The 25623-nt window shown below is 37.7% G+C and overlaps 1 protein-coding gene across 3 annotated transcripts in view; it reads left to right on the top strand.

Annotated features, from left to right (window-relative positions):
- GRIN2A (glutamate ionotropic receptor NMDA type subunit 2A) overlaps positions 1-25623 on the top strand; it is a 1360048-nt gene that overhangs the window by 1250967 nt on the left and 83458 nt on the right. For all 3 annotated transcript variants that reach the window (XM_075565333.1, XM_075565332.1, XM_075565334.1), the window contains 5 exons: positions 901-1106; positions 1620-1788; positions 1920-2073; positions 4307-4432; positions 13140-13369. In XM_075565333.1, coding sequence (XP_075421448.1) covers positions 901-1106; positions 1620-1788; positions 1920-2073; positions 4307-4432; positions 13140-13369 — 885 coding nt within the window. The remainder of the gene's footprint in view (positions 1-900; positions 1107-1619; positions 1789-1919; positions 2074-4306; positions 4433-13139; positions 13370-25623) is intronic.

Below are 25623 nucleotides of genomic sequence, written 5' to 3'. Positions count from 1 at the left end.
AGGTGCACTAGGGCAGTTTTGGAAAAAAAATTATGTGTAGAGCAAAATGTTTCAATTTTTCCCAAAGTGAGTGAGCTTCAAATTCAAATAGATATCAGGGCCTATTCTAGTAGCTCTAAAGTGTGTCATTCAGCTTCTAAAGAGCCCTTTCCGATCGGTTTGGCATGCTTTGCTATTCTGTCTAAAAGGCTTTTTTTAGATGCGGTTCCACGCAGACTCTGCCAATCCGATCAGTTTGTAGAATAAAGCTCAACTCCCCTAGGACGGCCAAGATTAGTATTGGGAGTTACATCCAAAGTCTGAAATATGGGTTTAGCTGAGAGAGCAAAACCCATAAGTCAGACTGGGGATGGAGTCAGCACCACCCCGGGTCATTCTGCTTCTAAAGCACGTACAATCCGGGCAGTTTGGCTGTTAGACCTGGTGGTTTCTAACTTTCTATAGACACAGTTTAGAACATTGTGTTTGCAATAAAGAATTTTTTTCTCAGTTCATTCTGCTACTTCTGAACATGACAAACTGCATGGTTTGGCAATGAAAACTTTGGCACTACTAGAATATGCCCGATTAACTCCATGCGAGGCAAATTAAGAAAATCCTCTACATTTTACTATTCATAATCCATAACATTTTTTTTTTGTCCTTTAGAGTCTCATTTGGAAATTCCCTCCCCTTCCCCCCCCAAAAAATATTGGTGTTTAACTAATGACTCCCACTTTTTGGGCACATATGACGATGCTGACTTTGGAACCTTGATCTTCAAGATTTGTTTATTTATCAAGTGTTTTACCAGGAGATAATGCATGGTGCAACTGTCCCCATATGTAGCAAAACAATTACAAATGTAAAAAATGAAAGGTTCCTTCAAACTCATTATTAACAGATACTTTGAAATTACAGGTGGGAAAATGGGAAAACAAGAGCCTAAACCTAAAGCATCCTGTGTGGCCCAGGTTTAGTTCTTTCGCAGACAGTGATCCTGATTACAATCATCTAAGCATTGTGACCTTGGAGGAGGCTCCATTTGTCATTGTTGAGAATGTGGACTATCATACAGGAACATGTGTAAGAAACACTGTGCCGTGTCGAAAGTACATCCGCATAAAGTAAGTACTTTTCTCTAATGCCACATTAATTATTGATATGATGTGATATGCCGTTGGAACATATTTTACCAGAAGATAAGAGCCACTTGTCCCACCTAGTCTTCCCATTTTCTTATCTATTCCCTATTTGATGTTTTCCTTTATTTCATATTTAAGATAACCTAATACAGTATCTATCTCAAGCTTTTTGGAATTCCCTTACTATATTACCTTCTTCCACCAACTGACCATGAAATGTCACTGAGCCACCACCCTTTCTGTAAACACCTTCCTCACCATTCCCCTGAGGCTCCCACCTCCCGAAAAATTTCATCTTGTTCTAGCACTTCTCTTTCTCTGAAACAAAGTGTGCTTGACACGTTAAGACAATGTAAACACATATTTACAGGTTTGAGTATGCCTATGTATTGTACATCAGTTGAAATGATGTATTGAAAGATCATACGTTGTTTATTAAATGATTTAAAATTTTAATTAAGGTTTAGGTATGTACAGTATTTCTGTGTGTTGCAGTAACTCAACAACGGAAGGAACATACGTGAAAAAATGCTGCAAAGGATTCTGCATTGATATTCTGAAGAAGCTTTCAAAGACTGTGAAATTCACATATGACCTTTACCTCGTAAGCAATGGGAAGCATGGCAAAAAAATCAAGAATGTATGGAATGGAATGATTGGTGAAGTAAGTTCTGTTAGGTAAAAGAGCTCTTTAGTAAAAACTTGTCAACATAAGTTTTAATTGTTTGAGAAGTGAGGACGGTACCTTACAATTCTGTGCTTTTTCTTCCCGCTCTTTTTTTATCAATGGACTAGGTGGTATATAAACGAGCAGTTATGGCAGTGGGTTCACTCACAATCAATGAAGAGCGTTCGGAGGTTGTTGATTTTTCAGTTCCATTTGTTGAAACTGGAATTAGTGTTATGGTATCACGTAGCAATGGCACCGTTTCTCCGTCTGCTTTTTTAGGTAAGTACATTTTTTGTAAATACCGTACCTTGTAAATTTGTTTCTTCAATGACACAACAGTAACTGTGTTGATAGCAGGCCATGGTCAGAAGTATCTCACAACTAAATACTGCATTAATACCCATTAATACATATTAATAATAGGCATAACTAAAAATGATTAACACACATTCCCAGCTAACTCAAACTCCTACACCCACCACATCATGAATATATATTTATGTCAAAAAAGAGTGCTACTGGGCGTGGCAAATGAATACAACAAAAGACAGGGGTGCCCAATGCTACATCAAATTTGTACTTTGTACTTATTACCATATATGTTTTGTCAATTTGATGTAGCATTGGGCACCCTGAATTTTGTTCTAACTAAAAATGAGTAAGGAGGAAAACTTCTAAAATATTGCTCATTGTGTTTCTATAAAGCCTGGTTTCGGTAGAATGATGTGAAACATTGAAAAATACATTTAGCGTTTAAGACATATATTCCAATAAACCTTTACCTTCACTTCATAGATCTATAACCTGCTAAAGTATATTAAAAAGCTTTTATAGCCAAGTCTGGGATAAATAAGTAAACAATCAGAAATGCATTCAGGGATAGTTCGGTGACCCTTTTGGACTCACAACCTGAATAAAGTAGTAGTAGTAGTAGTAGGATACAAACAGCCACAATAACGATTGTAAGAACAAATTGATAAAAGTCTTTAATTGTATGGAGTACGTAAACAACATGTTAGTTACTCATGAACCTGTGGTTATATATAAATATATATATATATATATATATATATATATATATATATATATATATATATATATATATATATATATATATATATATAGCAACTGTAAATATTCCTGTATATTCATTTGCATGTCTTAGACAGGTCTGCAACCCTGTCTTTCACCATTTTCGCCCAGCACACAACACTTCCACTGCAGCAAGGGATTCTGGGAAATGACATGCAAATGAGCACACAGTGCCACCTTTTATCTCAAGCTCACATTACATGAGCAACCCTTAGCCAATGCATGCTGCTTTAGACACAGCTTTTAAACAAGGGCTTGGGAGATGCAAAGCCAGTAAACCCACTCACAGACATGTTTCAACCTTGATGGGTATCATCAGTGTGAGGTTGGTTGCTGGCATTTGCTCAAATGAGATAAGAGTCGGTAATCACCACACTTATTAAGGTTATGGTGGGTAAAAAAAGTGACAAAAACCCTCCACAGTAAAGCATAAAGCAACTGTAAATATTCCTGTATATTCATTTGCATGTCTTAGACAGGTCTGCAAGGTGGCACTGTGTGCTCATTTGCATGTCATTTCCCAGAATCCCTTGCTGCAGTGGAAGTGTTGTGTGCTGGGCGATAATGGTGAAAGACAGGGTTGCAGACCTGCAGTTTTTATTGGACTAACAATTTATGTCATAGGACAAGCTTTCGAGAGTTATCCTCTTATATATATATATATATGTACAAGTGGGACTCACTGTGTGTTATTAACTTACTTGAGCATGTGGTGCAGTTTAACAAGATGGAAGCCCGTCACCATCCCAATTTAAATAAAAAAATGCATTGTCAATTGCACTCAAATTGAATCAGGTCACATGGACATTTCACAAATATCTCTTTTTAATTTTGCAAACAAAACACAAAGTTTGTGAGTCGACCCCCAAAATCCCCAAAACTTAAAAAGAGAAATTTGTGAAATTTTCATGTGACCAGATTCAATTTTTGATTGCATTCAACTTAATGCATTTTTTAAATCTAAATTGGGAAGGTGACGGACATTAATTTATATATACTGTATATTGTAAATAGAGCAAAGCATCTCGCCCCCACCACCAACACCACAAAAATAATAAACAAAAATATTCTAAATGAAACTCTATAAGGAAAAAAAATGTTTCTACTAATATTAGTACAATATTAATACAATGCTGAATACTGTATATGTATCAGGATTCAATCTGCAATTTAAACATTCTATGGCCCCAATAGAATATTTTGTGCAGCCGTCTTCCTCGGCATATAAAATAGGGGCCTGTGGATGGCTGAGGGACTAAAAAAAAGTTGGGGCGTTACTATAGAGTGCGCTATTTAGGGACCTTCTTCAATGTTTTTTGTCTTTTAAGAAAAATACCAAAGATGTAGCTGTACATTTCCTTTTAAGCTGTGAGGTTAATGAATTGTGTCTGTTTTCTTTTCTGTTCCCACTTTGCTGCAGAACCGTTTAGTGCTTCTGTCTGGGTGATGATGTTTGTGATGCTTCTCATTGTGTCCGCCGTGGCTGTTTTTATATTTGAGTACTTTAGTCCAGTAGGATATAACAGGAACTTAGCAAAAGGGAAAGGTAAGATTTACATTTTAAAAAAACCTTGTAATTAAACTGAAATAGTATTTAAAAGGCATAACATCCTCCACCCATTAATCATTTGGGTCCCTGGTCGTTATGCTGTGAAGCCATCTTCCCCGGGCTGGGGAAGAGTTTAGCTCCACTAAAAAGCCATATCCCCAATGCAATTGAATTGCAATGAACTTTTCCTGAGGACCGTGAAAACGTCTTTCCTGTGCTGGGGAATCGATGAGTTTCAGTCAAGGGAATTGGACTAAAAAGCATAGTGAAGATGACTCTTCACAATATTTTGAATAGGGGTCATAATGTCTGTTCTAGTAAAAAACATAAATGTTCAATACAAATCTAAATCAATGAATATAGAACAACTTTTTGAATTTAAAAGATAAATTTATTTTGGCTTCACATTGTTCCGACATAAACGCCATACTGTATATTCACAATGTGTAGTTGCATTTAAGGGGTGTATTCACTTAACAACAATATCCATTAACATTTGCTACCAATTACTGGCATGATTTGTCAGCAATGATCTCTAATGATTATTATACTTTATTAAGTAGCGAGTATAGTGAGACATAAGCAACATAAACAAGTGAAAATACACACAGTTTTTCTGCCTTAATTAAGGTATTAGCCGTAGTCCATATGAGTGTTAGTGATAAGTACTGTAGCATGTTAGTGTATTCTAAACTCATTAAAATACATTTTTTACTAAAGTTATTATTTTAATTTGTTAATTTTCACATTTTATTTTCCTAATAAAGGAACCGTATGGAAAACAATCTGTACTTAATACCCTATATTATTAAAATTTAGATTTAGATATCAGTACAATGGCTCTCGTTCTCTATTTACATACACACACACACAACACACACACACACACACACACACACACACACACACACACACACACACACACACACACACACACACACACACACACACACACACACACACACACACACACACACACACACACACACACACACACACTGTGTGTATAGATAGATAGATAGATAGATAGATAGATAGATAGATAGATAGATAGATAGATAGATAGATAGAAAGATAGATAGATAGATTGATACAAGATAGATAGATTGATACAAGATAGATAGATTGATACAAGATAGATAGATTGATACAAGATAGATAGATTGATACAAGATAGATAGATAGATAGATAGATAGATAGATAGATAGATAGATAGATAGATAGATAGATAGATAGATAGATAGATAGATAGAACCTGCAATACATACAAATACATACATATATATATATATTTAATTGATTATAATAGCGTAATAATAGTACTGTTTCATTTTACTGAATAAAGTAACCTGTTTTCCATTTAGATATCAGTACAATGGCTCTCGTTCTCTATTTACATGCCCACACATATCTCACACACACACACACACACACACACACACACACACACACACACACACACACACACACACACACACACACACACACACACACACACACACACACACACACACACACACACACACACACACACACACACACACACACACTGTGTGTATAGATAGATAGATAGATAGATAGATAGATAGATAGATAGATAGATAGATAGATAGATAGATAGATAGATAGATAGATAGATAGATAGATAGAACCTGCCATACATACAAATATATATATATATATTTAATTGATTATAATAACGTAATAATAGTACTGTTTCATTTTACTGAATAAAGTAACCTGGTTTCCATTTCGATTTGCTGTAAATATTAAATTATACACATATCTCTAGTTATTTCAAACAGTTAAAGAATCCCTTTGCTTTTCAGTATTAGCATTTTAGATCTAGAATTTGTATGTATGGCAGGTTCAATCTAATTGAGTCCTCAAGACCTGCATACATGCCAGATTTGCAGGGCAATACATACTGTACAGTAGATAAGCAACTTGTCATAGCGATAACTAGTGCTTGACAAACTAATTAGTACAGTACAGTATGTGCTAGTTAGAGAAATCTTGACCTGTTGGTATAGTAGCCCTCTAAGAATAAGCTTGATCAGCAGTATTGCGGTATCTACTAACTATGTAACTGATATGGATATACTAGCAACAGAAATCAACTCCAGTTTTACAATATATTATATTTCTTGTTCTTGACTTTTGCATTTAGTTCTCTCACTTTGCTAATACTGTATGAAAAAGGGTCAACATGTATTGGCTCTCTCCAGTCTAATAAATACTGTACAGTATGTCCATTGAACCATCCAAATGCCATTTGTTTTTAAATGTTCCCATTTACATTCATAGATTGTAGTATATTTAAATGTATTTTTGTCTTAGTTCATTTACAAGAAATATAATCAGTTTTTTTGTTTCATTAATGGACATTGGGGAATGTAATAATTAAAAAATGACTTATGAATAGAACTTAAAGCCATTAGTTTTTGTGTTGTTCTTGCATTATATCTGTGTTATTGAACAAAACACATTATTTGCAAGACTTAGTAGATTGTTAGATTGAATATTAAGACAAGATCATTTAGAATGTTTATGTTATTTAGCAATTTTAATTATTTAGATTTTATGTTAATATATTTGGAGGTATACAATGTCACTCATTTATGTAGTTTGAGAATAAATAGATAAATTATATCAAAATTATATATCAATTATATTAAGGTCACAGATAGAAATGTGTACTTTAATTTATCATCATGTTTGGCTTAAGATAAAAAAAATATTTACTAAGCAGTGCTACTGTAAATCACAAGGCTCCCTACAGATCATTAATTTAAAAGAGCCATATAAAATCTTACAATTTACCTAGTTACATGGTTACATTAGTAAATGAGTTTGAAAAAAATACATATGTCCGTCAAGTTCAACCTATGTTAGATTTTGTCGACTAAGCCAATTATGTCTCATAAGGGGAAATAATAAATGAATTGCTGACTCCAGTAATTGCAATCAGATTTTCTTCCTGGATTAATAGCCTTTCTATGTTTAATTTATTTGGAATATCCCTTTATATAGTTGCTTTACAAAAAGATGTCTATAACATTTTGTTAAAGTTATCTATTGTATCTGCCATCACAGTCTCCATCAGTAGTAAATTCAACATTTTAACTGCCCTCAGTTCCACAAGATTGGCGCAAAAAGCAGATGTGGTGCCTATATTTAAAAAAGGAGCTAGATCACAACCAGGGAATTATAGACCTGTAAGCCTGACTTCAATAGTTGGGAAACTACTTGAAGGTTTAATACGGGATAATATTCAGGAATAAGTAATGGAAATCAAAATTATTAGTAATAGTCAGCATGGATTTAAGAAGGATAGATCATGCCAAACTAACCTTATTTGTTTCTTTGAGAGGTAAGTAGGAATTTAGACCAGGGTAATGCAGTTGATGTGGTCTACTTAGATTTTGCAAAGTCTTTTGTTACGGTTCCACACAAGAGATTGGAGTACAAAATAAACCAAATTGGACTCAGTAAAAATATATTCACCTGGATTGAAAAGTGGTTGAAGGACAGACAACAGAGGGTTGTCATAAATGGAACTTTTTCAGGTTGGGCTAAGGTCGTGAGTGGAGTACCTAAGAGATCGGTACTGGGACCACTGCTTTTTAACTTGTTTATTAATTACCTTGAGGTTGGCATTGAGAGAAAAGTCTCCTTCCTTGCTGGTGATACTAAATGGTGTAAGGTAGTAGAATCAGAGCAGGATGTAATTACTCTCCAGAAGGACTTGGAGAAACTGGAAACTTGGGTAGGTAAATGGCAGATGAGATTTAATACAGATAAAAGTAAGGTTATGCATTTGGGAAGCAAGAATAAACAGTCTTCTTACAAATTAAATGGGGATACATTGGGGGAATCCTTGATGGAGAAGGATTTAGGAATGCTTGTAGACAGCAGGCTGAGCAATAGTTTCCAAAGTCATGCAGTAGCTGCAAAAGCAAACACTATATTATCTTGCATTAAACGGGCAATGGATGAAAGGGAAGTAAACATAATTATGCCCCTTTACAAAGCACTAGTAAGACCAAACCTTGAATATTGAATACAATTTTGGGCACCACTCCTTAGAAAATACATTATGAACTAGAGAGAGTGCAGAGAAGCACCACCAAATTAATAAAGGGGATTGACAATCTAATTTATGAGGAGAGGCTAGCTAAATTAGATATATTTACATTAGAAAAGAGGTGTCTAAGAGGGGATATGATAACTATAATACAAATATATTCGCGAACAGTACAGGGAGCTTTCAAATGAACTATTCATCACAAGGGCAGTACAAAGGACTCAGGGGCATGCCTTAAGTTTGGAGAAAAGGAGATTTCACCAGCAACAAAGGAAAGAGTATTTTACAGTAAGGGCAATGAAAACGTGGAATTCATTACCCATGGAGACTGTGATGGCAGATACAATAGATTTGTTCAAAAAAAGTTTGGATATCTTTTTAGAAAGGATAGGTATACAGGGATATACCAAATAAGTAAACATGGGAAGAATGTTGATCCAGGGATTAATCCGATTGCCAATTCTTGGAGTCAGGAAGGAATTTATTTTTCCCCTTATGGGATATCATTGGATGATATGACACTGAGGTTTTTTGTTTGCCTTCCTCTGGATCAATAAGGGAGTATAGATATAGGATAAAGTATCTGTTGTCTAAATTTTGCATAGGTTGAACTTGATGGACGTACGTCTTTTTTCAACCTCATCTACTATGTAACTATGTAACTTACAGTTTGCTGCAGGTGAAACCTGCTTTACTCCAATCTTAAGGGATCTCCCCATGTCGTTTGTACAATCTATTGTGCCTATGGTGTCCTCAGTTGTCAAGGGGTGACCCTGTGACATTTGAACTGTCCTTGGAATGCAAATATCTCTTGAATATTACTTGTATTGATGTTTAATATTTTTGTAAATACTCGTTATCCTATCCCCTCTTAGACACGTCTTTTCTAATGTGAACAACCCTAATTTGGATAGATTTTCCTCAAAAGTCAGACCTTCCATTCCCTTTATTAATTCTCTAGAAATCTTTAAGTTTCATAATGCACCCATATTAAGAGTTTGGTTTTACTAAGGATTTATAAAGTGGCAAAATAATGCTGTCTCCCTTCCATCCATACCCCATTTTATGCATGATAATACTACTGCCTTACATTCAGCACTATGGCTAAGCCTGTAGTCTATAAGCACTCCTACTGTACATACTAAGAATTGACCTAATTATGTTCCACTTAGTTTTCATAATTATTCTTGCTCAAAAGGGATTACATGATCAGGGAGTGCCAGAGGGTGCCATGGCCATGAATGTGGCCAGACTTCCAACACTGAAACGGTTGAACCTCTTCTGCCAATAACCTGCCCAAGCTTCCAGTCTATCTAAGTCCTTTTGTAAAAAAAATTACATTCTGCTCTGATTTTACTACCTTACATACAGATGTAGCAAAGCTTAGAGTCTTTGGTACCGCTGCCACACACTGTCACACACTGTCACATGACCGTGGCAGTAGCGACACTGCAGGGATCCCATTCAGAAGCATGGACACCCCCCAGCACCATTGTGGCAGATAATGTCCTCGGCGCTGGAGACTTTTACTTGTTCGTCCGTGTCGCTGGGGAGAATAAGTCTTGCTACATCTGTAATATAGTGTATTCAGCATAATTTGGAGAATTTGCTCTCTATGCCAGCTTCAAGGTCCTTAATAAACTAGTTAAAAAGCAATAGCCACAGTACGGAACATTGAGGTAATCCACTTACAACTTTAGTTCAATCCAAGAAGGTTCCAGTTAAGATAACGCTCTGTTGCAGATCTATCAACTAGTTTTCAATCCAGGGGCAAATATTTTCACCCAGACTGTTTGTCTAAATAAATGTGTAATGTATTGTACACTTTCTAGCAACCTAGAGTTTGCTTTTCTCTCTGTTTTCAAGTCTCCTGAAGCTTAACTGTGAGCGGAAAGAAATACAGTCTTGTCCTTAAAGCTTTCTGGAATTATATCCATTAGTTAGTCCTATAAAAGAAGAAATAACAGTCAAAATACTGTAGCTTATATAGTCAACTATATTCTTCTGCTACTTGACATGAGTTTAGTTTGTAATTATATCTATAGTAATAAAGTAGGCTGTGAGTCAATTTAATCTATACAGCTTATTATTCCTGGATCATGTGAGAACTACAGTATTATTACCACATAGTCTCTTACTGTATGTAATAACTAAAGTTTTCCAATGTAGTACTGACAACTGTGCATGCAGTTCTGTAATGGTACAATTAATAGTACTTCTTTTATCATAAATGAGATAAAGCATTTTTAATACCCAGTTGCTACTTCACTAAATTGAAATAATTTTAAAATATATTTAATAAAGAAGTATTGAAGCTACTGTACCAGTCTGAGTTCACATATAACCAATAAACTTCTAATATTTTCCCCATAAGACATACAGATGTACTGTATACTGTATGTAATATACATGTAATACAGTATAAAAAAGAACAGCAAGTGGCATCAGGGCGTGCCTCAAATATCAACGTAATGAACACAGTGCGCTTTATACATTAGGCCGACTAGGCACAGTGCCTAGGGCCTACGAACCTTTTAGGGCCTACAATATTTAAATTGAAAAAATACCTAAACAAAAAAAATTACAAAATAAGAGAAAACAGCAAATTTTTATTTAAAATGCCTTCGAAGTATTGATACCTTTAAATATCGAAACAAAAGTATTGATGCCAAATATCGCTAGTTTCGAAAGAAACAAGCAAACGATGAAATTAGCATAAAAATTAGTAAAAATATCGGACACACTGGCCTCTACAAATAAAAGTGCCTAGGGCCCACGAAGGTCTTAAAACGCCCTGAATGAACAGTATTTTGAGATGTTGCTGATTTGAGTACCAAAAAACTCATATCATATTAGCACACTGCTAATCTAATACTCCACCACGCTTCCTTCATTTGTTTATTGACTGTGTTTCACTGCCTATAACTACATTACTAGCTGATAGAGACTGAAGGATAGGTAAACTCTGTCTGTGTTTGATTTAGTTTAGTTAAACTCTGTTACTGTCGGGGTAGAATTAAAAGCTCTAACTGTTAGTGCAATATACAGTATGTATGCACAATTACTACAGATGTACATCCTTTTCATTTATCAATTCTACAAGACTGCATTAAATGTAAAAAAAAACACCTTTCTAAACATAGTTTTTTTTATATTGAACACAATACAAAAACATGTAAAATGTAAGTTGACAAATATACACCTTTTTCTATTTGACCTTTTGAGAAATTATGAGTAATAGTGATTCTCAAACCTTTTAAATGTACATACTGTATTTACAAGCAAATCCTGTAACAACATTTGTACCTCCACTAAATGGTGAAAACTTTAACCAGTTCACGGCTGTAGGGGTCTGAAATGTATTGATACCTGGGAAATAATAAGCCTATTTGGCTTTTTTTAATTACCTTATTTCCCAGTTACAGTATCTTAATCCATGTGGAATATAAATGACTATTGGGAGGTATAAAGGTCAATAGGGCACGCTAATAAGTAGCACTCCCCATTGTCACCCTGAGGGTTGGCAAAATTGAATAACAATTGGGATGGTTTCGCACATGAGGATATTTAACCTTATCACTGCTAGAGGTATGTACTGTATGTATGTATGTATGTATGTCTTTATTTATATAGCGCCGTTAATGTACATAGCGCTTCACAGCAGTAATACACATGACAATCATATAAATAACAAATAATACAAATAACAGATCATGGGAATAAGTGCTTCAGACATAAAAGTAACATTGTAGAAAAGTAGTCCCTGCTCCAAAGAGCGTACTATCTAATTGGTGGGGAGAACGTACAAAGACAGTAGGAGGGCATTCAGGTAAGTTCATCTGCAGGGGGGCAAGCTTTATGTATCGTGTATAGAAATTAGCCACGGTGCTACTCATATGCTTCTTTAAGCAAGTGTGTCTTAAGGTGGGTCTTAAAGGTGGATAGAGAGGGTGCTAGTCAGGTATTGAAGGGAAGGGCATTCCAGAGGTGTGGAGCAGTCAGTGAGAAAGGTTTAAGGTGGGAGAGGGCTTTAGATACAAAGGTGGTAGAGGGAAGACATCCTTGAGCAGAACGCAAGAGTCGGGATGTTGTATAGCGAGTAATTAGGGATGAGATGTAAGGAGGAGCAGAGGAGTGTAAAGCTTTAAAAGTGAGGAGGGGAATTGAGTGCGAGATGCGAGATTTGATAGGAAGCCAGGAGAGGGATTTCAGCAGGGGAGACACTGAGACAGATCGTGCCTGCAATGGATCCCAGGCATTCCTGTTAGTGAAAAGGTTAAAATAATCTTACAGATACATGATCTAAAGAAAACCAAAGGTGTGACATACAGTGTATGACGTATACATGCTGTATTTGTTCTTTAAATATTGTTTGGTACGGGGTTTGAATTTTAAACTAAACTTTAAAAATGGTATAAATATAATATGATTCATTATTGCATCGCAACCCCAAACATATAACAGTAAGTACAACACTATTTTAAGTGCTTTTAAGGTAGGTTGTAAGAATATAGTAATCCTTAGTTCCAAGAGGGATCAGCAATGCATTTCAGCAACATGTTTACTTCTAATCTCAATATCAAATTGGTTAATCAAAATGTTCTGTGTTTCTGCAGCTCCACATGGACCTTCTTTTACTATTGGAAAAGCTTTATGGCTGCTTTGGGGTTTGGTGTTCAACAATTCAGTGCCTGTGCAAAATCCAAAGGGGACAACTAGCAAAATCATAGTGTCAATATGGGCTTTTTTTGCTGTCATTTTCTTGGCAAGTTATACAGCCAACTTGGCTGCATTTATGATTCAAGAGGAATTTGTTGACCAAGTGACTGGACTTAGTGATAAAAAGGTAGGTTTAATAAGTCAAATCATGACTTGATATGATGCCAGTTATATTTTTGATGCCATACATAATGACAGGTGATATATATATATATATATATATATATATATATATATATATATATATATATATATATATATATTTGTTTTTATATATATAGGGTTAGGGATTATTTAATCTTAGAAAATCATCAGGCAATCACAAAAACTCCAGAGTGACATACGTTTCTGGAATATGGACTCAAAAGGAGCACAATGGTGATGGTTGACACCAATGGGGTAGCACCGCAATAAAACGCCACTCTCCCAAACAGCATCCCACCGATAGATAACCAATGTTAGCATCCTTAGGCCATATAAAGTCCACTCCTCAGAGACCTGTCAAGTCTAAAAACAAGTTTAGGGTTACTTCTAAAGGTACCCCCTTATCTATAACACTTGGTATTAGGTGTGGAGATAATTTATTTATTCTTTACTCTCAGCTATGTGGTGTTTAAACAATAAGGGTAACATATGCTAATCTATGACATATGTATGTGCTCTGATTGGCTGTTTAGTTAAGCAGCATTGAACACACAGCTGCTGGGGGTTTGGTAATTATGATCTTGATGGTTCCTCTGTGGTTGTTCTCCCTATATATTCCACTCTTTCCTCATTGGCAATACAGAGCTTGAGAAAAGCCCTTGTGGTCAGAAACGTACTGTACATCGCTCTGGAGTTTTTGTGATTGCCTGATGATTTTCTAAGATTAAATAATTCCTTTTTTATTTTGAGTGTGCTGCGGACCTTGTCATTCTGTATATCTAAAACAGACCGGTTGGTGTTCCCTGTCTATCTGCTAGCACCTGGATTTCTGATAAGTATATATTACTATTTCTGTGGGTATGGTTTTCTGTTTGTGTGCAACCAGCATTAGTTTTTGTGTATGTATTTATGTATGTTTATATGTATATATATATATATATATATATATATATATATATATATATATATATATATATATATATATATATATATATATATATATATTATATATCCTTATTTATATAGAGCCATTAATGTACATATGTACATAGCGCTTCACAGCAGTAGTACATGTGACAATCATATAAATAACAAATAATACAAATAACACATATTGGAAAGAAGTGCTTTAGGCATAAAAGTAACATTTAGGAAAGGAGTCCCAGCTCTGAAGAGCTTACAATCTACTATATATATATATATATATATATATATATATATATATATATATATTATTTAGATACATATATTTTACTATATAATCATTATATGCTGTAGAGCTGCAGTTTTGTTTCATTGGAAATAAGTGAGGGTAAAAGTGGGGTTCAACTACAGTCTGTTAATTGTTTCAATTCTTGGGTGGGAGAAGAAGCATCACGGAGATGATGCTGCAGTCACTTTCAAGCAAGTGAACAAAGAAATAACAAGTGCAACACTTCGAAAAATATCAGGGAATAAAAGTGAAAATTAATCTTTTAGTGAAAACCTATTTAGAAATGTTAATTAAATAACACAACCCCTAAATAATGAGGTGCTGCTCCATAAAGACCTTCCACAATTTCAAACCAGTCAATGAAACTTACTGCATTTATAATTGCATGTTAACTCATTTCACACTTTAGATATAATCAAACATGCCTATTCTAATGGAAATAAAAGTGACAAAGTGCAATCAAATATATAAACTCCAGTAATATTAAAAATAACTTAATTCTTAACATATCTAATCGTGTGATACATAGTAAATCAATAAAAATAGATAGATAGATGTAAGGGTATCTTTACCGTGTTAGCCGAGCTTTACTATCAAAAATAAATAGACGATACCATCCTGTGGCTAACGAAATGCTTTTATTTGTGCGAGCTTTCGAGATACACTAATCTCTTCTTCCGGTGGTGTTACAATGAATAAAGCAAGCAAAGGGTTTACTTAAAAACAGGTCATCTTGGAATGTTATCTGTGACTGAAACCTATCCCTCCCCCCTGTGCTGTATGCGATTTATGACTTGAGGTATTAAATAGTCTCTGAATGTTAGTGATGTAAGAGTATATGTATGTATGTATTTAAATATAAATTTATACAGCGCCCAGTGCATACAGCACTTTACAAAAGGTGTGTATGGAGTGTGAGGGTATACCAATGGTGTGGGATGGTGTGGAAATGTAAGAGGGTGTCGCATTACTAAAAGTGTGTGTTTATACTAGTTGGTCCCTATTGGTATATAGGGATGGAATAACATAGAGTATTTGTATCTGTAAGAGACCGCAGTGTGTGCAATCATATAGCGCAGTACGGATGCAGCAACGAGTATCTGAACACTTGCCTTTGAAAATCTGGGACAATCTCCCAGTAATGCTGCAACATTTCTGACATTTCTGCAAACAAACTAATGGCCAATCAGATTAACACAGCGGGGGTCCCAGGCAACCTCATTCAATTTGAATTCCAATGCCAGACCTTTACCCTTCCCTCTGAATCTCTGATCTGGTACACAGGGAAGCCAGGCATCTGTGACTCTACGGTCAGCTAACTTGTGTTTCCCTTGTATTCCTAAATTCCACAGGAGAACTTTGTCTCCAGGCCAAAGTTCCCTGTAGCATACTTTATGGTCATACTTCCGCTTGTTATTTTCGTTCAGCTTGACAGTGGCTTTTTATGCCAACTGATATGCTCTTCGAAGGTTATCCTGGAGCCTTTGCACATATTTGTAGTGCATCATGTTCGATACACCGTCGGTGGATACTCGGAGATTAATTTTTATTTTTATACATACTTTCTCTGTGTGTGATATCCGAATGCGACGGGAAGATACTACACCAAAAGAAGGGGTTCCATTCTGGTTCTCAACTTAAGGATAGATGTCCCCTTGGCAAGCATACAAGTTCTGAAGTTGGCAGTGACTAGGAGAGGAGAAGTGTATTTTCCTAAAGATACCTTTACAAGTACATGTTCACCTTGGGCCATGTGAGTAATGGCATTGCTCTGATTCACTATAACTTTATGAACAGCAGAATTACACTATCATTACTGTATTGCACTATATGCATCTTTTCTTTTACATGACTCTGTGCTCCCAATATACTTCAATCAACAGATAACACATACTAATATTATACCGACAGTATAATGCAGTGACCCCAACACTTAGTTGCTCCCCCAAAGTACTGAGGGTGCCGTGGCACCAATTTCCCCTGGTGTCGTGTCCCAGCAATCCCACCCAGGCTGTGTGGAGCCAGTCCAAGATGACCACAAATAGTCGCAACTACGCATGCACGGCAGTCTGGCGGCGACCAGTCTGAAATGGTAGCCACCACCTCTCCCCACTCGCGCGGATCTCAGGCGGGCAACCAAGTAGTTCCCCCTCACCGGAGGTAAGGAGGGGGCTCTGCTACACAGATATATATATATATATATATATATATATATATATATACGTGTGTGTGTAAAGCAACATAAAGTCATATATCTTTGGTACATAACATGTCCCTTCAGTACACATTTTGCACTGGAAAACATTTCAAGAGCAATAATTTAAATAGAGATTCTTTAACGGCAAAAAGTTATAAAAAGCTGTGTAGCTGTAGCAGGACTAACTGTACCTGGCACCACGGGGGGCTATGCTTTAGAATGGGACTCCCTACAGCGTTATTTCAGTGGCACCAGAGACAGTAAGGCTAGCTACATGTGTATATTTAGCATAGATTCCTGGCCGGAACATGTAGTAGGGAAGCTGAGTTAATCATGTATTAATCAATTGAGAATCATACTTTCTGAAAAAAGAGCTGCAACTGACAGTCGTAGACCACTTGCCTTGAGAATTCTGCACTAAAACCAGTCCACTGCTGCGAGATTTCTGCCGCACGCAGCGAGATTTCTGCAGCCAAACTAATGGCCCTATCGGATTAACACAGTGGGGTCCCTGCATTTGAATGGGACTCGCCCTGTGTGAATCCTACCGGGCTGCGGGTCCCATTCAATTGCAGGGACCCCCGCTGTGTTAATCCGATGGGCCATTACAGCCTTCTGTGGACCATCTCATGAGTTCCTGCGAGATGGTCACAGATTTCCCTTGGCAAGAGGTCTAAAACCGGCAGTTGCATCTGTACGTACTTTTTATTGGGTACTTGCATTCACCGCCAAAAAATTCTGGCATGAGGAGTCTTGCTAATTCAGTGCTAATGATGGCCAAAAACAGAATGTATCTTTATTTATATCTCTAATATTAGGAGACCCAGGGGAATATTATTGGGTATTCTTTTTTTCTTAAAAACTAGAGCTTGTTTAACAAATGGAAGCCAACATGAAAACAAATAAATAGACTTTCACTCACTTGGATTACATAGTTACATAGTTACATAGTAGATGAGGTTGAAAAAAGACATGCGTCCATCAAGTTCAACCTATGCTAAATTTAACTTGCAATTGATATCATCATCATATATTGACCTACTGTATAACAAAAAAAGTATTGTTCATGGAATCTCAATTTATTCTCCTATTTGTAAAGTATATTTTAACATCTTTAAATATTATAAGTATCTTATGTATTGACTGGGAAACTCTTGTAAAAACAGTCAACAAATATATGGGGTTGTTCCAGCGGCCACATTTTAGTTTTTTCAGCATCCAATCCATTGTAATTTAAAACCTTATTATTTTTTACTGCCACAAACAAATTGTTGTTTTTTTTGAAGAAGAAGAACAGGAATATGCAAATATAATCAAATATAACTGTGCTATATCTTTTGGAACATAAGTAATAATTGGGGCAAAACTGATGCAAATATGAAGGATTTTTCGTATTCATTAAATAATATATTGATTAGATAATGTGTGATCCATGAGTGAAAGGTACCAATGAAAAGCTCAAGTTGTGTTGAATTTTTTGTATATATATAGTTTCATAAGTGTTACAAAGTAAAGATGGTTTATCAAATGTACTACAATTTATTTTTTATTGGGTACTGAAGGGGTTACATCTTGCAATGCCAGAATTTGCATTACAGAATGAATAAGGATCTCTGTATACTGCACTCGTTATTATACTGGATTGTATTGATTAAACAGTTAATATTTAACCTTTATTAGGTACTGCATGTATTAAAATATTTTCAGAATATTCAATAAAGCACAAAAGTTAAGTGAAAAAGTTATAATTGGTGAATAGCACAAAATAAAATTGTGAATGAATTGAGGTTTATTACTAGGAGTAAAGTATCTCCTAGTTTAAAGATATGTAATATATCATGTCTTTAGATGTCTAAATTAATATAGTTCAAACAGCTAGCTTTTAATTAGCCTATTGTTGAATGACTTGATGTTATATATGTAGCCCCTTTTCCCAGCCACTAGAGGAACTACCGGTGCTGCCGTTACCTGCTTGGCTAACAGAAGGCCTGAGCATCCGCTGCTAGGAGCCTGGGGTGCACCCTCGATCTCCTGGGTGCAGTGCCTCCACCTGCGAGAGATCGCAGAGTAGCGGGATAAACCCCTCACAGGAACCAATACCAATAGTAATCACACACATGGGGTAAATATCAACTGGTTTACTGAATATATCGTAACGGCAACTTGTACCACACAGTATATCACACACAATACAATAACACAGGGTGAGTTTCCCCAAAGAACATAGGGTGCGAAGCACCAATACCCCTGAAGTCCTTTCCCCAATGTCAGTCCCCACCCAAAGTGTAGGGAGTAGCGCTACCCCTGCGGACCATTGGTGCACTTAGATGTGATACCTCCCCGAGCACTCCAGTACACGGGTACAACGAATAATACAAAGGATCCGTCTGATCCATGACGTAGGTCTGTCCGGTCCGTCCATGAAGGTGTCCGCCTCTGCATGGGGTGAACTCCCGCTGGCGGGTCTCACTGTAAGGGTCTCTTAGTTCAGGGGTGGTCTGGACCCAGACCACAGGCCGCAAGTCACAGCGCGGCATCTTGTCACTGGTGCCTAACACTGATAAGGCTACAGTGGAAACGTCCCTGTCTGGGGGTCTTTCCCTTGTAGCAACCACAAACTAACAATGGTCGGGGCCTTACTGGGGCCTACGGGGCAATTCTAGGCCTAGTCCAGTGAAGCACTGCTCCCTGGACACTACCTGCTCAGTCGCCATCCTGCTCCTGACTGCGTGCGAGGCCCTAGCATGCCAAATGTATCTATTTTGCCTCAGGAGATCCGGGAGCCCTATTGGTTGTGACGTGTCATGTGATGAGCAGCTCCTGAGGCTGATGTGGGACCTGTAGTTCCCCTGCAGAGCTATTCTAAGATGGCCACCGCCACTATACCGTTCACTCACATGCGCAGACAATCCAGATGGGACTGCCGCAGATGGGACTGCCGCAGATGGGACTGCCGCAGATGGGACTGCCGCAGATGGGACTGCCGCAGAGCTCCGGGGCACATGAGCGCCCCCACTGACCTCTGCAACTCCACCTGGCTGCTCCCTGCATGCGCCCGCAGTCCCGTCGACCGCACGCCTCGGCAGAGCAGCCATAGCTTCTCCATTCTCCGCCCCGGAGGTAAGGGGACCCGGCTACATAGATATACTAAATAAGTAGATGTTATGATCATTGATGTTATTTTATAACTGGCTATTATTAGGTCTGATTATTTTGGTAAAAATATATTGTAGTATATCTATAACCGCAGTTATGAAAGGACTATTTGGTGAATGGATATCTAATTACAGTAAGGCTGAGTCCATGGTGACTCCAGCCGTGCGGAGGCGCGCTGAGGCTGAAGGAAAGCGGGTGATTTCCCTGGTCTCAGTTCATGCGCCGTCTGGGGGCGTTTCGGGGGGCGGGCCAGTGACGTCACAGAGCTGGTTCGCCCTCATTGGGCGAACCTCTCACGTGACCGGCCCTGCGCTCCCGTGAGTGCTCAAACTAGAAATTTGGTAAGGCCTCCGCACGCCTGCGGACGCGTGCGCGAGCCCCTGCTAAAGCCGCTCTCATTGCGGTTGCAGGGGCTCACTGACAAGCGTCAGCGTGCCTCTGCGCTGACCCTGGACTCAGCCTTATAGTTGTTGTTAACACAGCTGTTATTGGTAGTTTTTTAGCTGGTATGGTAGCTAAATAAAACCTCGGTTCATTCACAATTTTATTTTGTGCTTTTCACCAATTATAACATTTTCACTTAACTGTTTGTGCTTTATTGAATTTTCTGAATATATTTTAATAAATACCTAATAAAGGTTAAATATTAATTGTTTCATTAATACAATCCAGTATAATAAAGAGTGCAGCATACAGAGATCGTTACTCTTTTTGTAATGCATCTGTGCTGAAATTCCTGTTTTGCACAACTATTATATTTGACTAAATACAATACTAATTGCTGAGCTAGAAGTGTCCCGAAAAATGCCAATATTGCACTAATTTTGACTGGATTTTTCCAGAATTTTGCTTAACATAATATAAAATAATAATATAAATGGCCATATCACCTTTCACGTTGACTTTTAATGCTTGGAGTTTTTTTTTTCTTTTTTAAGTGAAGCTTACCATTTTTGCACATTTTGTCATAAATAATTAACCAGCAAATTTTGCCTGATTTGCCAAGTTGAGCGAAAAAATGTACACATTTCTATTTATAGGTTCAATAAAAAAGAACATGCTCACATAATATAAAGTAGTTTTACATGCAGCCCTGAGAAGTACAAAGGTAAAAATGTAATGTTTCTATATCGGAAATAGAAGATCAACTCCCATGGGAATCATCAAACACCAGCAAGGCATCCCTGTAGTTTCAAAAATATATATATATTATAGATAATATACTGTCCTTAAGACACAGCACTTTAGGGAAAAGTCTCTCCTCCTGAGACACAGTTTTTTTGCTTCACTAAGGGAAATGCAGTCAGTTTAAGTACTTATATAACAGGCTGAAGCTGTATTACCACAATTACCCGGTGCAGCTTCAATCAACCAGTAGGTAGTCACTTTAGAACACAGAACTGAACAGGCTAGAGACTCCATTCCAAAGAGGTGTTAAACCCTTAGCTTCAGGCAAGTAGAACTCATCACAAACACCAACTTGTATTTCTCGTCCTATCCTCAAGAAATCGATATGCTGCAATATAAAATACTGGAGCATAGGTATTCAGTTGTAATCATCTACAATTTATTTTCAAACAAATATTCCAAAACATATTTGAAGTCGAAGATCTATAGCTGCTGATCCATAGTGCATGCAATTAATTGGCTCATATCCATTTAGCGGCCAGAGGGGCCCCTTCAACACATTGCAGCTCCTCTGACGGAGAATGGGTTAAATGAGAAACTGTCACTTTTGGTTATGATTATGGCTCAGACACAGACACGGGGCAAGTATCCCTCCTTAAGTATAGTCCTTTAAATGTAAACATCTGTGATGTTGCTATTAAATAAATCCCACAACATTCTATTCTGAAGCTTTTGAATAATTTGAGATGCGAAACAATGTACCAACAAATTAACTACAGTACTGTACATGTTGTAACATTTTGGAGTTTTACAATTGTCAATTATTCCAAAATGTAGTCGAAATTCCTAATAATATCTCAGTCTTTTATATGCCAATAACCTTACTGTAAATCCTAACTCTAGCACCAACCCTAATTTGGGATTATTATTATTATTATTATTATTATTATCAAACATGCAGAAAAACTTGGGCAAAACCAGTGGAAAAACAGTGCCATATTTATCAAAGAAGATTACATACGAGGAAGTAATATGATTGCTTTCTTGTGATAAATGTAGTTTGATTCTCTAGCATTGCTTTGCTCCAGTTTTGCAGCTGGGAAAACTTAGAAAATAATCTTAAATATAGATATATTTTCCAAATTCACTAAAAACATAATTTATAGTTAAAATGTACTGGGACAAATATCTAACAAAACTGTACATTTCCAACAAGAAGTCACAAAAAATGATTAACCGAAACAAATTACTTTTAGATATATTTTCATAAATACAATGTTGGTCAGTTTTGCACATATACAGAATATGTGAAGAACAGAGTAAAAAGAAATGCAATCATGAAGAAACTGAGATGCAGGATAGAATGTGAAAGACCCAGGCAATGAAATATGTATTAGCATGGCAGTTAACGTAAATTAATCTAGGATGGGAGTGGGGCAATTGTAAGAAAGAAATAGGATAGACTAAACATGCAAGGTAAAATAGGAGTTACTGTAGGGTGAGAACAGTAATGCCAAGTCAGTACATTGATAAAGTACAGAGTCAGTGAGAAAGAATGAGTGGGAACATGATAAAATGGTACATGTATGTTCCAGAACTAGAAGAAAACAATTAGTCATTGTTATTTTCAGAATAAGAGATATGTCAACTGAATCTAAGATGTTTTATTTAAACAATGGCAGGTTTGATTAATACCTTGCATCTGTTTTGAAGCTTGCTTCTATCCAGTAGTTAGAAGCCCTCTCTGCTGTCATCTGGATTACATTTTCTTCTAAACTTGCCACTACTCTTTCCTACATCTCATTCTCAAGTGCAACAAAGGAGGGAGAGGGAGTAGGTGGTACCGTATAATACATTTTATTGGACCAACAAGTAGTTGATATGTTACAAGCTTTGAAACCTCTCGGTGTCCTTCATCAGGTGTCCCATTCAGCTATTTACTAATTAGTGATACTCCATAAGACAAAAACTGAGACATTTGGAATGTGGTTCCTGCCCCAAGAAGCTTGCGATCTAGAAACAGGGGAGTGAAGACATAAGGAATAGTGTGTGAGTTTCTTAGCAAGTGTTTGATAATCAACAACACGAGGACTCTTACTATACGTTCTAGGACGAAAGTAAAAGAAAGGAATTATGAGAGTGTTGGATTTAGGTCTTCAACAACAATAACCAACAAAATGAGGACTCACTATACGGTTATAGGATGAAAGTAAAAGAAAGGAATCATGAGAGTATTGGACTGTGGGTCTTCTTTAAAGGTAGGTATGTATTTCAGGAACTTATATACTGTGTGTATGTGTATATATACTGTCCTCTAGGTGCTGGAATAGGGCAGAAATGCGACTGTCCAACACACAGAGAGTTAATCTCCCTAGAGAAGTCAGCAGCAGCTGCAAACTAATTGAGCAGGCTGAACTCCTGATTGCTCATGGAGTTTTAAAAGTCAAGGAAGTGACTATACACAATGAGAGAGAGACTGCTTTCCCAGAGAAGAGTTCTCCCCAGCTGTGGAAGCTGGTACAGCCCCCTAGACTCGCTGGACGGTGGTCGCAGAGCCTGCTGGGACTGCCTGGGTTGTTAATCCCATGAAGAAGGAAGGACAAAAGAGCATGCTGTAGCGGGGATGTCCTGTCCTTAACATTGAACTTATAGAGGAGAGATTCTCTGAGCTCTTGTGGGGCTGAGCTCCCCTAGGAAGGAAGGACGCAAGACCATTTTGAAGCAGGGACATCTGCTCCAAACCCTTGAGTAACAGATAAGCAAAACACTTTATTACACAAGATACAGCTCGCTGAGAGGGAGGAGGTGTCCGTCCGTCAGGTGGCCTGCCTGACAGTGTGCTATGAAACCGAGATGGCCAATTCCTGCAAGCTGCTGGACCACACGGCCAATGAGAGGGCCCGGCTGCAGCTGGAGCTGGACAAGGTCTGGGAGGAGCACCGGCAGCTGCAGGTCATAAATAGAGAAATGAATACAGAGTTAAGCCATTCTCTGAGTTAGCTGACAGATGTGGAATCACGACTCAACTCCAAAGAAGCTGAACTAGCAGCTGCACTGAGTGGAAAAAGAAATGCAGTAGAACAGCTTCAAGACCTGAGGAAGGACCTGGAGTCTGAGCATGATGGCTGCAAGATGGCAGAGAAAGAAAAGTGTGAACTGGGAGAGGAGCTCGAGGCTCTGAAGACTGGGATGCTACATTGGACTCTACTGCTACCCAGAAGGAGGTTTCTCAGATGAAGTTGGAGAAAAATGTTACAAACCTAAAACAGACACTTGGTTCACAGAAGCAGTCCATGGAAAAGGTGACGGTAGAGTTAAAACAGAATGACACTCCACGGAACAGTAATGCACAGGTGTCGCCACTACAGGAAAAGGTATTTGCCAGGCCCAAACGTCTATATTGCCCAGAAACTAATGCCCATGAAGACAAGGGTACAGTGAGAGCTGTGGACACCGCTCAAGTGCAAAACAAGATGGCAAAGTTTAAACTGCCTGAGCAAGTTGTGCGCGCCTGTAAGCGTGACTACAATGCCGTTGCACTAACACAGTCTACTTTCCACAAGGCACGAAATGGAAGGACCAAGTTGCGATGTATCACAGTAAGAATCCAGTCATACTGCAGTGCCCATGGGGTTCAAAGTGGATTTTTTGCCATGATGGCAACCGCTGTAAAGATAGTCTCAGATGAGAATGGGACGGAAGTGTGTCCGTGATCGTAAGACGAGAAAGACCTCACAGATTATCTAGCGACACTCCCACCGGAGTAAGTTAAGGAATCAAGAAAGAAAGGCCCAATGTCTACTAGTCTGCCGATTGTAATAGAGAGACGCCATGGGGTGCACTTGGGGTTAATAAGAATCTTACCCAAGTTTAAGTACTGAAGATAAATGGTGTTGAACCAAATACAGAACTTGTGGTGAATGACCGGTCTCTAGTCTCAAACCCTGAAGGTACGCTAATGGAGAAAGGTCCAAAAGACATCAGTGGAGTTACTGTTTTCACAAGAAGGCCAAACAGCCACTGACGAGTGAATGCAAGGAGCTGACCAACGAGATCAAGACTCTTCTGCAGGGTAAGGGAGACTCTGAGCACAAGAAGAAGAAGACGGAGATGCATCTTGAAGATAGCAGATCAAGATCACAGAGCGGAATAGAGTCTGGGCTGAGCTGGCAGAGAGAGACAACAAACTGCAAGTTGCTCAGGAACTTTTCCAAAAAGTAACACGCCAAAATCTGAGCTTCAACTCTAAAATCAAACAAGTGAAAGACAAGAAGAAGACAAGAAGGTAGCGAAGTATCAGTCGGCAGGCCCAGAAAGCCTAGTACTTGCCCAAAGGAAAAACTCTTTAATTGAAAGGCAAGGAAAAAGAAGAGATGGTTGTCAGACGTCTCTGCCAAAGAGGCTGGTGCATGGGAATTGAGCACGGGACATGTCAAAGGACAATGTTACACTGGATAGGGGGCTATGTGATACCATCACTGTCCTGGAATAGGGCAGCCATTGGTCTTTACAACATACAGTGAGTTCATCTCCCTAGAGAAGT

Source organism: Ascaphus truei, chromosome 11, assembly GCF_040206685.1.
Source record: "Ascaphus truei isolate aAscTru1 chromosome 11, aAscTru1.hap1, whole genome shotgun sequence".
Classification (NCBI taxonomy): Eukaryota; Metazoa; Chordata; class Amphibia; order Anura; family Ascaphidae; genus Ascaphus; species Ascaphus truei.
Note: the sequence above shows the minus strand (reverse complement) of the source record. Positions and strands in the feature narration are given on the sequence as shown.